At 34.9% G+C, this 12,506-nt stretch overlaps 1 protein-coding gene across 1 annotated transcript; it reads right to left on the reverse strand.

The window, feature by feature from the left end:
* Positions 1-7,377: 7,377 nt before the first annotated feature.
* On the reverse strand, positions 7,378-12,186 carry LOC103492014 (hexokinase-3-like). The gene is made up of 9 exons (XM_008452175.3): positions 11,622-12,186; positions 10,816-10,966; positions 10,557-10,736; positions 10,151-10,225; positions 8,748-8,903; positions 8,567-8,665; positions 8,348-8,475; positions 8,189-8,270; positions 7,378-8,063 (listed from the first exon to the last, which is right to left on the reverse strand). The coding sequence occupies exons 1-9, from the start codon at positions 11,894-11,896 to the stop codon at positions 7,686-7,688; spliced, it is 1,524 nt and encodes a 507-aa protein (XP_008450397.1). The 5' UTR covers positions 11,897-12,186; the 3' UTR covers positions 7,378-7,685.
* Between the last annotated feature and the right edge of the window lie 320 nt (positions 12,187-12,506).

Below are 12,506 nucleotides of genomic sequence, written 5' to 3' on the forward strand. Positions count from 1 at the left end.
TATAAGTTAGGTTGAGAATGTCTCCCAGCTCAACCCAACCCAACCTGTTTACACCCAATTTTTAACTCATGTTTTCTAAAATCAAATCAAGTTTTGAAAACTAAAAAAATACAGTTTTTATTTTTGAAATTTGACTAAGAATTCAACTTTTTTACTCAAAAAATGTGCAAATCATGTCAAAAAAAGTATGTAACAATGTCGAACAATAGTAAATTGTTGTGCCATGATAAACCACTGTGCTAAAAGCAATTTCGACCGATCATGGTGCTAATCGTGTTGTCGGTTGCTTCCCAAAGTTAACACAACTTCCTAGTTCTAACATGCACTCATCGAAATAAGGAACAAAAATAAAACCGTAAGCTTAGAACTTGAAAGTATAAAGAGGAGAGAATGTGAAGAATGGAGAAGATAGAGTTGGAATGATTTTGAGTGACGATCCCAAATGGAAATGACTCCAATTTATAGAGAACCAAGTTTGGGATTATGAAGTCGAGAGTGATAGTCAGAATAGTAAGGCTGAGAGGGAGAGACAAAACGGATGGGTGCAAGAACGACAGAATCGGGTGGCCAAAGACTTTATAGAAGTGCGACACGTGTTCGGATACAACCCAATGTTTAAGGCAAGTGTTAGAGCGGTGCGTGTGACGCGTGGATCAAAATGTAAATTCACCAAAAAGTAAGGCAATAAAAATTATCTCCTTTTTCGCACAAGTTGAATTACCCACCCGATCAAACAAACGGACGGCAACAGCCTGCATATATGGTGACAGGGTTATGCTATCATCTCCAACAGTTTAAATTCTCCTTTCATTACTTAGGTATTTATACTCACTCACATCTTCCAAAATTATCAATATGGGACAATGCAACTCAACTTTGCTAATGGGCCTAAGGCCCATATGTCATTTCTAACAACCCCCACAAATGATTGTAGCAGCAAAGTTACCAAGTAGAAGAAGGAAGAGATTCACTAAATTTGTTCTAAGCAAAGATGAGATATTAAGCTTATACATCAATATCCGAATATTCGAATTGATGCGTAATGAAGTAAGGCAACAATTTGTTAGAGAGAGTGAATTATATCTTGAACTTCCAATAGCACTGGTTGAGACCCTTACGACACGCTTTATCCTTAGTTACAGTTTTGTTTCTGTAATATAGATTTGTGCCTTTATGGTCATGCACATAGAATAATGAACCTCAGGTCATCGTGAAAGCTCTAAAAAGATACCTTTAAACTTTTTCTTAGAAGGCGACCCTACCTTCACTATCATGTTATATGCTCTATCAAGTTTGTCTAAACAAACCACTCAAAAAGAGCTATGGAGACTTCATTATTATCCATACAAACTATGGACCACTCAAATGTTTTAATATCATCCATCAAGTCTCTTTAAGGACTGTCCACACAATGAGCTATGGACCATCAAGTCTATTGCAACAGACCACCCAATAAGAAGCTATAGACCATCAAGTCTATCGCAACAGACAACCCAATAAAAGGTTGTGGATCATCAAGCCTATCGTAATAGACCACCTAATATCAAGTGTTATAAATCACTAAAGGGCTTTAGGCCCATGGTCACTAAGGAACATAGAACCACTTTCCTTATTAGTCCTTTGGTTGAAGGATCTGTCAGGTTCTTCTCAGATCGAACAAACTCTAAGAAAATAGTTTCTTCTTTTAGTTGTTATTTTACAGCTCCATGCCTAGACGTATATGTCTTCTTTTGCCATTATAAATATTGTTCTTAACAATACCTATGACAGCCTGTAAATCACAGTGTATGGACACAGGCACAAATGCCCCCCACAATGGTACATCTCATAGCAGGCTTTTAATCACTTAGCCTCTTGTCCTGCCAACTTTAACGCTATGAACTCGGATTCCATAGTGGATCTAGCTATACAAGTCTGTTTTGTAGATTTTCAAGATATTGTTCCACTCTCAAGCAAAAATACATACCTACTAGTAGTGTTTACCTTATTATTGTTTGCATCACAATATCCTTCTAATACGACATGAAATTTGTTTAAGTGCGAACAGTAATTTTTTGCCCCTTTAAGATATCTCAACATATGACATAAAAGACCCTAATGGTATTTATCAAGATTATATGTATATCTACTTAATCTACTGACAACATATGCAATATCAGGTCTAGTGTAGTTCATTAAATACATAACACTGCGTATGATCTTTACATACTTAGGTTGAGACACACTATCTCTTTTATTCTTCTTAAGATGTTTGTTAGCATCATAGGGAGTTCTTACTGGACAAACATCAAAGGAATCAAATTTCTTTAGCATTTTCTCAACGTAGTGAAATTGACATAAGGACAAACCCATTTTCATTTTTTCTGATTTTAACACCAAGAACTATGTTTGCTTCTCCTAGGTCTTTCATCTCAAAGTGTGATGAAAGGAACAACTTGGTATCCTTTATCAATTCCATGTTTGCTCCAAAGATTAACATATCATCAACATATAAACATATTAATATGCAATCAGCTCCAAATAACTTTGAATAAACACATGTATTTGAGAAACTTACTTTAAATCCATTGTTTATCAAAGTATTATAAATTTTTTCTACCACTGTTTAGCTTAAGACCATAGAGAGATTTTTTAAGTTTACATACTTTATTTTCTTAGCCAGAAATTTTGAACCCTTCTGGTTGTGTCGTAAAAATTTTTTCTTCTAAATCACCATTTAGAAAAGCAGATTTTACGTCCATTTGGTGAATAAGAAGACTATGTATGGCAACTAGTGCAATCAAGACCCTAATTGTGGTTATCTTAGTTATAGAGGAATATGTGTCAAAGTAGTCAATACCTTGCTTTTGAGTATACCCTACCACCACTGATCTAGCTTTGTATCTTTCTATGGAGTCATTTGGTCTTGTTTTTCTTTTGAAGACCCATTTTACTTCCCTTGGGAAGATCTACTAATTTCCATGTTTGATTCATGGTAAGTGAATCCAATTCACTCTTAATAGCCTCCTTCCACATACTTGACTTTACAGAGTTTAAGACCTCTTAGTAAGTTCTAGAATCCTCATCTATTAAATACAAACTCGTGAAATTACTGTCAACTTCATCGCGCCTTTCTACTATAAAGGTGCTTAAAAAACATGGTCCAAAACTTTTCTCAGTTCTCTATCTTTTGCTTCTTCTAGGTTCTAATTCACGTCTTACATTAGAAGTGTTAATAGTTTCAAATTCAGATGTTTCACTAACAACTGAGTGGTTTCCAGAATCATGCATATTTCTAGATAGGAAAGGAACAGACAAAGATTTATTTAACGGAAACGCATACTCAAAGAATTCTGCATCCCTAGATTCATTTATGGTTTTATCATTTAAACACATAAACCTATATGCAACACTATTTTGAGCATAACCGATAAATATACAGTCAATGGTTTTAGACCCTACCATGGATTTCTTCAATGGAGGAAATGGTACCTTAGCCAAGCATCCCCAGACCCTCAAGTTGGAGAGATTTAGTGCATATCCTTTCCAATGTTCGTAGGGAGTTTTATTCAATTTTCTAGGGGAAACCCTGTTAAGAACAAAACACGCAGACAACACGGCTTCCCCTCACATATTATCAGATAGATAGAACTTAATAAAATGATATTCATCATTTCTTTAAGAGTTTTATTTTTTTGTTATGCTATTTCAGTTTGCTGTGGTAAGTAAGGAGTAGTAAATTCATAAATAATACCATTTGATTCACAAAATTACTTAAGAGTTTTATCAGAGTATTAATCACCTTTATCTGATCTTAATCTTTTTATCTTTTTACCTAACTGATTTTTAGTTTCTGCCTTAAATTTCAAAAACACACACTGCTAGCTTCATCTTTTGTTTTTATCAGATAGATCTTCGTAAATTTTGAGAAGTCATCAATAAAAGATATATAATAGTTTTCACCACCTCTACTTGTAGTGTTTTAGAAATCAACTAGATCAAAGTGAATTAATTCTAATGGTGTGGTACTTTTAGTCACAACTGGTTTCAAAGGTTTCTTAAAGAATTTACTTTATACACCAACAGGGCGTTTATCAATTTCATGTGATTAAGATGCATTAATTAGTCTTAAATCTTTAAGCTTCCTAATTGATGCAGAATTCACCTGTCCTAGTCTACCATGTCACAAATCAACAGATTCAACATGCAAGTGGAACTAGAAGCATTTGCATTCATGGAAACAGTATTAAGTTTGACAGACCATTAGACCCCCTTACCAACAAATTCTCAGTTTTGGTGAGGACAACCTTGTCACCTTCTAGTATAATCTAAAATCCACCCAATTCAACAGACTCCCAAACACCACGTTCCTACATAGGGAAGGGACATACAAAACATTACTTAAAGATAAAGTTTTTCTTGAAGTTAATTTCAAAATAACCTTTCCTTTACCAATTATTCCTACAGTACTTGAGTTTTTCATAAATACGCATTCTTCATCTATAGTATCCTCGTAGTCATGGAGAAGTTCTCGACTAGTGCAGAAGTGTCTTGAGGCACCAGTATCGAGGATCCAGTTAGTCTTATTTTCTGTTAGGTTGACCTCCACAACAACTACTATGACATCGTAGTCTTATTAACAAGATTGGCTTGAGGTGCAGGTTTTTGGTCTGGTCTCCCTTACCTTTAATTACATTGGTAAGATTTATGTCCTTCCTTTCCACAGACATAACAGATTAGCTTCTTTGTCTTGATTTGTCCCCAGAAGCCTTGAACTGTCTCTTTTCTGAGGTTTTCTCATTATGTCTTTTATCCTACTTGGACCTGTCTCTATCAACAGAAAAAGATTCGTCGAAGTTAGCATTAACATAATTTAGATTTGTAGAGGCTAGCTTATCTTTCAGTCTATTGACTTCTTATGTACACATGTGGCTGATCAACTCTTGAAATTCCAAATCTTTCTTTTTGTGCTTCAGGTGATTTCAGTAGTCATTCCATGAGAGAAGAAATTTCTCGAGCAGGACATTTGCTTGGAGTATTTTCACACATCCTCATTCCTTCAAATAGAACATTTTCCGCCAAGTTTTTGTATTCATGTATCTGTTCCATAATCGACTTGTTGTCTGTCATATAGATCACGAGTTGTTTTGTCTTGTTCTTCTTTGCATATTAGTGGCCATGACAAGAGGTCTCATGGATGATTCTAGATTAGAAGGTGTTGGAATGGTTATCGAGCTCCTAAAAGAAGATTAACAATTTTTTGCTCAAGTTTGAACATATCCGGTAGAACTTTGTTGGAGGTCTTGATCGACATTGTGGAAAAAAATGCTTTAAAAATGTTAAAAAAGTATGTAAGAATGTCTAACAATAGTTAATTATTGACATGATAAGATTTGGCTATCAAAACCAACGTAATTTAAATTCCCTTTTCATTACTTAGGTATTCATACCCACTCACCTCTTCCAAAATTATCAATGTGGGACAATGCAACTCAACCTTGCTAATAGGCTTCCAAGGCCTAATGTCATTTTTAACAAATCATTGTAAGAAACCGTGAAGACATATGCTTAATCTCTAAAAATTCAAAAACTACAAACGAATTGGTTACCATACATGGTCTTGCACTCCAAATTTTGTTTTAAGTGAATATTCATTTAGTAGACTATTCAAACATTTGTATGCTTTGTGTACTCGAATTTTGATTTTGATATTCTAAACGTATAATTGTATTAAAAAAAAATAAAAGTACTAATCAATAATAATAGATGCTATAAATTCAATTCATTTTTGTTAAAATAAATTATTTATTATATAATGTAAGGTAAATTATATAATCATACAAAATCATTATTATACAAAAACTTGTGACATGAAACATGCCCATAAATTAATTAATAGTTAAAAGCAAGGATGTAAAACGACATATCTCTAAAAGCACATATCCTATAGAGATATTGTGAGGTGATACTCTTTCCTCCAAATTTCCTTGATATCTTTTGCAACTCATCAAAATCACATAGAATATATTATGGATATTTTTGTGGATATTTCGTCAACATGTCATCTAATTTATCTCTATATATGGCAATAGTAATTATGGTTAGTGTAGGCGATAAGTTTTGACCTATTGTTCTATTTATGAAACCACAATTTTTTCGTAAAGGATATGAAGGCTTAGATTTAGAACCTCTATATCGTTTACATTTTTTAGATCATCTTCATTTAAATTGAAGCATGTTTCATCCAAATAACCTCATATTGGTAGCATTTGGGTTGACATTGAGATTCATAAATGACATCCTCCCAAAATCTTAGAAATATCTTAGCATAAAAATAGACTTGGGAGCAATATTGAACTACTATCTCTTAGGATCATTCTCTTTTTCATGATTGAAAATCTTGTATTTCACCTTTATTTTGCATGAACTAGACTTTATTAATGTAATATTCAATTGATAATAATTTTGTCACTTCAATATTATCTATTATTTCATAATTACCGATATATGTTGCTTCTAATTATTGATTTTATATGTTTAAGTCATAGCTTATTATTTATATATTTTTCACAAAAAATTCCTATTCACTTTCACGTGTAACTACAACTAGTTTATGGTTTATCAAAACATTATCAAACGCACTTTAAACAACTGCCTATTTCATGAATCTTTCACATGAACACAAGTTCAAAAATATGAAATACAATTATTGTATTAAATTTCCATCAATATAATATTTTCGTCGATATTTTATATCTTTGTGAGAATGAAAAATTTTATAGTATCGTAAAAAAAATCCAGGAAACACAAAAGATAAACATTAAAATGCTATCGATATAAATATATATAAACAATACATGTTTACTTATTTAGAAATAAAAAAATATTTACCTATTTTTTAGGTTTTTGTTTCTATAATTTTTCAAAAATTTCCATCCACATTTTATTTTAATTGAATCTACTATTTTTCAAAATATTGAGTCTCATATTGCCAAACAAACCGCAAGTACTTGCATTTTTAATAACGATTTTTTTTAAAAAATAAAAGCATCGCATCAAAATCTTCCTTAATTAACACATCATGAACTTGAAAACTAATTTAGAAGTCTTCCCTGCTATCTCTTCTGAAATATCTCATAATACAACTCCTTTTATCACAACGAAACTGCTTCAAAACATTTGAAATGTTCATCTTTTGGTTAATGAACTATCTCATCAAGACAAATAACAATTAAACACACGACAAGTCTTAAACATTTGTGTTTGACCTTTCCATCAATGAAAGCAAGTGAAATTAGGTCAAGACTCCACTGCTCTTAAATAAATTTTAGCCTTTTCAGTTCTGAATTTAACAAACAGCCCAAACACATTCTCCATTTGAAGAAATGGGCAAAAACATGAAGAACAAAGGAGGAATTTTCACATCATATTTCCATACCCATTTGAAATCATGATCTGTCTTTGTACATAACTTCATATGTTGCAATGAACATATAACAAACAAACAATGCAATAGAATGAACCATTGAAACCCTTTTGAACAAAGAAGAATAAAACAAATATATGGACAGCCTTCTTTATACACAGATAATCAAATATTGAAATGAATTGCTAAATGTACAAGCTAAAGGAAGCTATCATTTTGTGTATAATAATATGAATACCTTTTCTATAGTCGATCTATATAATTATGTATGTGTGTGTATTTATAGCAAGTTTGCGTCCGTATCATACGATGAATAAGAAGCTGCCAGTAGTGCTGCTCCAATACCTGAACCATCTTCTGTTGGCTTCAAAATAACATGCGGGGCAATGTCCTCTCCCAGTATTTCAACCAAAGCTTCATGTAGATACTCTCGGAAGATTGTGTAGCTTGTATATAAACCTCCCTCAATTGCAACAACTGTTCGTCTAAGTTTGACGTCGGCTCTACTTCTTCCACCAGCAATTCCACTTGTTCCGTCCCGCCCTATCTTCTTCAGGATGCCCACAATACCAGCAGCTGCCAAGCGAGCAGCTCTACGTGTCACAATATCGCATATTTTCACTACGAGCTTCCGAACCTTTAAGGGTATATCAGTGATCTGAGGATAAAAGAACCGACCAAGAAAAAAGTAATCAGTGAAAACATGGCCATTAAACGTCACAACTAGTGTTCATTCCAGTACAATAAACAGACAAATGGAGAAAAGATAGCTTTCATGTCCACCTCCAAGATGTCTTCAAAAATCCGTGCTACCTCTGTCAATTCCAGGGAGCTGTCCTCGTGCATTGCAGCCATCATTGGTGTTCTGAAAGTTCGATGAAATATTGACCACACCGCGAAGAGAGAGTGCATGGGGGAGGGGGTCAAAGAGAGTGAGGTTACCTCAATTTGAAGGGCATTGATAATCGAGTAGAAGCAGGGCCAAATACATCCGATTCTTGTGAAATTCTCAGAATCACTCTCCTCACGATATCACCAAGATACATACCCGATATCATCTTCTCAAAGCCCTACATCAAGCTCATACACAACCAAGTTAGTTCCGACATAATGAAGTAGTTCTAGATGTTCAATGACAAAATGAAACCATACCAACCATACCTGATCACTGGGATTGGGGCTATCAGCATCCAAATCAATATCATAAGTAGTTCTTGGTAAATGAGAAGACCAAAAATTTCCCCATTCCATGTTAATAACCTAGATGATTAAAAAGACATCATTTGAGACCGTGCCTTCTAGATTGTAAGAACTCTATACGGGTTTTACTAAAGAAAAGTACCATGCTCCCAGATGTCGTACAAAGCCCCTGGCATTTGATAATAGCATCTGTACGTTCGACATAGCAAGCATTGGTGCCAGTGCCAATTATAACTGCAGCAACAGTGTCAGGATCTTGATAATGTCCAACAGCTAATGTTCCCACAGTGTCATTAATCTGATTCAGAAAATTGTAACACTACAATTACAAACTTCGTGCAATAGTGTCTTATAGTTAACTACTAACAATCAAATTAGGAACAACAAAATAATGGAACTGCATGAACATATATAGGTGATACTGTAAGATACAAAAAGCTATTTTAAGACACAATGTGATCTACTCGTAACCAGACTATCACATAAATGTATATGCACTCATCACCGGGGTTGACAAAACTACATTAAACACCACTATTGGACACGCCAACATCTGAAAATATAAATAGCTTTTCATACTTCAAAATGTAGTATGAACCACTTAATCCTTCTTCTAATAAGCTCAATTTAACAACATAATCTAATTAAAGAATTTCCACTGAAAGGTAATATAATTTCATGATAGACATATTATATATACAATTGACAGCCACTCTGACTCTAGTAATCATAGACCCCTAAGCGTCATTTCCATACTGGGGTATATTTTGGTCCTGTAAACTTATCCCAGCAGAAAACATGACCACAAACAAGAATGAGCACATGTATACTTTGCTGATTTGAGATGTCAAGGCATCCTTATAGCTCCATACAAAACATTAAATCTGTTGAAGATAAGGGTAAATCAATATTTTATTTGAGGCTGAATGGTACCAAACACAGAAAGTACCAATACCAAGAAACAAAAGCTTCTTGGTTTCGGAGTTGTATCCGTGAGCTTCTTTTCTTTATTAAATCAAATAATCCATCCATGCACCAACAAACTGTAATTTTATAACAAAGAAATGTGCATGGAGTAAAAACAACTCTTCAGTACTATGGCAATACCAAAAACTGTAAATCACGAGAAGTCTTTCTTAAAACAAGGCAACCCAAGAAAGTTGGTTATGAAAGTTTCTTTCAGACTAGAGGGATATTAGAGGAATGCTGCAGCTCCTAAACTTCCTTCTTCAGACTATCAAGAGGAAAGGTATTTGTTCTTTTTACCACATAGATAAGGAGAACTGAAGTAGACAATGCAACTTTTTTTTTACAAGAACCAAGATTTCCTTCAAAGAGTACAAAAGTACAGGCAGACAAGTGCAGAGCAAAAGAAAAATTTGAAAATAATAATAATAAATAAATAAAAAGCATAAGAATAGAAAAAATCCTCATCAACCAACAGATTTTTGAGAACGGAACACAATTCTTCAAGTCACCAGGATTTGAAGCCTAAGTCTAATAAACGTCATCAATTGAGAACTTGCTAATCAACAGAATGCTTACCAGTACTGATACCCGCATATCTAGTCCGATCTTATCAATGGCTTGTTGTAAAGATTCTGCAGCATCTCTTCCAACCTGAAGAGTATAACATTTGCTAAGACTAAGAGTATAGAACTTCAAGATAAAAGCTGATGTTCTCTTATTGTTTAGAGGCCAATGAAATTAAGTTTTTGTATCAGTGAAAAACTGTCTACATTCCTGACTCTCAAGGCAAAGTAAGTCTCGAATGGTTGGAGTGGAGAACTATCTATCACAAAGATTTTAGCATATATGCTTAACACTCAAAAAGTGATCAGAAAACCAACACCATCAAGAATAATTTTCATAAGAAAAATAAAAGGAACACTTTTTTCATCTCTCACTCTAGTAGTCCAAAACCAATACATTTAAACTGCATCCGACTAACCATGTCCTCAATGGAAAATCCTTTAGTCCATTTAATCAACACGCCTGATGAAGCAGATGTTTGTTTAACAGGAAAGGAAAATGTAAATCCAAGTTCCTTTCTCCTAGGGGCCAACTCATCAGGATCATCTGTTTTCTCTACAAACTCCTTCAGTGATGAAGCAATAAAATCAAATAGACCCTGCAAGCAAGAAACATGGATTAGTAAAAGACACATCAAATGACAACTTAACTCGACAGCGCATGTTTACGGTTGCCACCTCGCGTGTGCCCGTCATTAAATTTTGGGGAATTGGCTGCCGCTCCACATCATGCTTCAAAGTAAGAGACCTCTGGCCACCGAGATGAACTCTCAAAACCCTAAAATTAGTACCCCCAAGATCCAGAGCATAAAATGTTCCTTTCTCGCTCCTGAAGAGGGAAAAGTGACAGAAAAGGAGAACCACCTAGTAAGAGAAGAGCGAAAAATGCCCCCACACTGCAGCATAAACATGATAAACATGTATAACTACAACGTATATCCCAGCACATCAATCAAAATACAACTAAGATAATTCCTTTAGAAAATACAACTCAGAAAAAAAAAAAAAAAAAACTTTTGAGCACACAAGAGCAAGCAAACAAGCCACACTTAATCCCAAAATGCAACCAAAGATGATATGTAGCAGCAGTCAGTTCAGAAAGAATGACACCTCTTACCATTAACACTAGAGATAGCGACTCAATTAGAAAACGTGCAAAATACAAACTAGTAAGCAAAAGCAAGAAAGATAACATGGTTCAGACTTGAGCGAGAGACATTAGAAATGACAATATTTATACCCACACCGAAAGATGAAATTCAGGATTCGAACAGAGAACAATTAGAAAATACTCATCAGTTTACACTAATCCAAGATAAAAACACAAAATCCAACAAGAAAGATTCAAGAAACTACAACGAAACAAATAGAAAACACTGGAATCCAAAAAGCACAATCCCCCCAAAGGTCAACAATCAAGAAGCTAAAAAGAGACCCCCAGCATTGGAAAACAGAGGCAATAGACAAAATTGATAGGTGATTACCCATTAGGCAGATTATCAACATATGTGAGTAGCATTTTAAGCTTGGAACCACCTTCAGAAGCCAACCCAGCATGCATTTCCACAGCCATAGCATCAACCACCTGCCTCAATCTCCTCACAGGAGTATCACAAGTCGCTTCAAGCTCTTCCAAAACCCCGACCACTCTCTTCCACTTACTCCGGCTCTTAACTCTCCGACCGACTACCACCGTCGCTACCACACATGCCGCCACCGCTACGCCGACCGTCACACCAAACACCAACTTCCCCCCCATCACGGCCGCCGGTGATCGACAAGTCCAATTAATCCATCCAAACACGCCTCCGTTTAAACGCCTTCTTCCTATTAATTATCCCCACAAACTCCCGCCGCTTCCACATGCACGCCGCTTTGGATCCTTGAACACCAGCACCACCGCCACGGGTGACGGTTGAATTTGAAAAAAATCACCACAGCGATGCTCGCCGGAAGTCGCTCCGCCGTCGCCGGTGAGACGCCGTAACGGACGCGGATTTTACTCAGAGAGGGAGAGGGAGAGAAAGGGATTTTTGGGGGACGGGGATTGTTGGAAAGCGAAGTGGGGTGGTTACTTATAGGAAAATGAAATGACGGATTTGTCCTTAGTAAATAAAGGAATTTACGGATTCTATTATTATTTACCGTTATTAATGAGAGAAAAAAGAGATTCTTATTTTATTTGAAAATTATGAGAGTGAAATGTGGAGTTTAATTCCAATATTTGACTTTGCCTTTCTCTCTTTTTTTTTTTTTTTTTTTTTTTTTTTTTTTTTATTTAATTCCAATACTTTTTTGAACGTTTCTCCACATACAACTCAACTCCTTTACCCCTTGCTTTTGCTATAATCACCATTTTGCTTTCCTAT

This window comes from Cucumis melo, chromosome 2 (assembly GCF_025177605.1).
Source record: "Cucumis melo cultivar AY chromosome 2, USDA_Cmelo_AY_1.0, whole genome shotgun sequence".
Lineage (NCBI taxonomy): Eukaryota > Viridiplantae > Streptophyta > Magnoliopsida > Cucurbitales > Cucurbitaceae > Cucumis > Cucumis melo.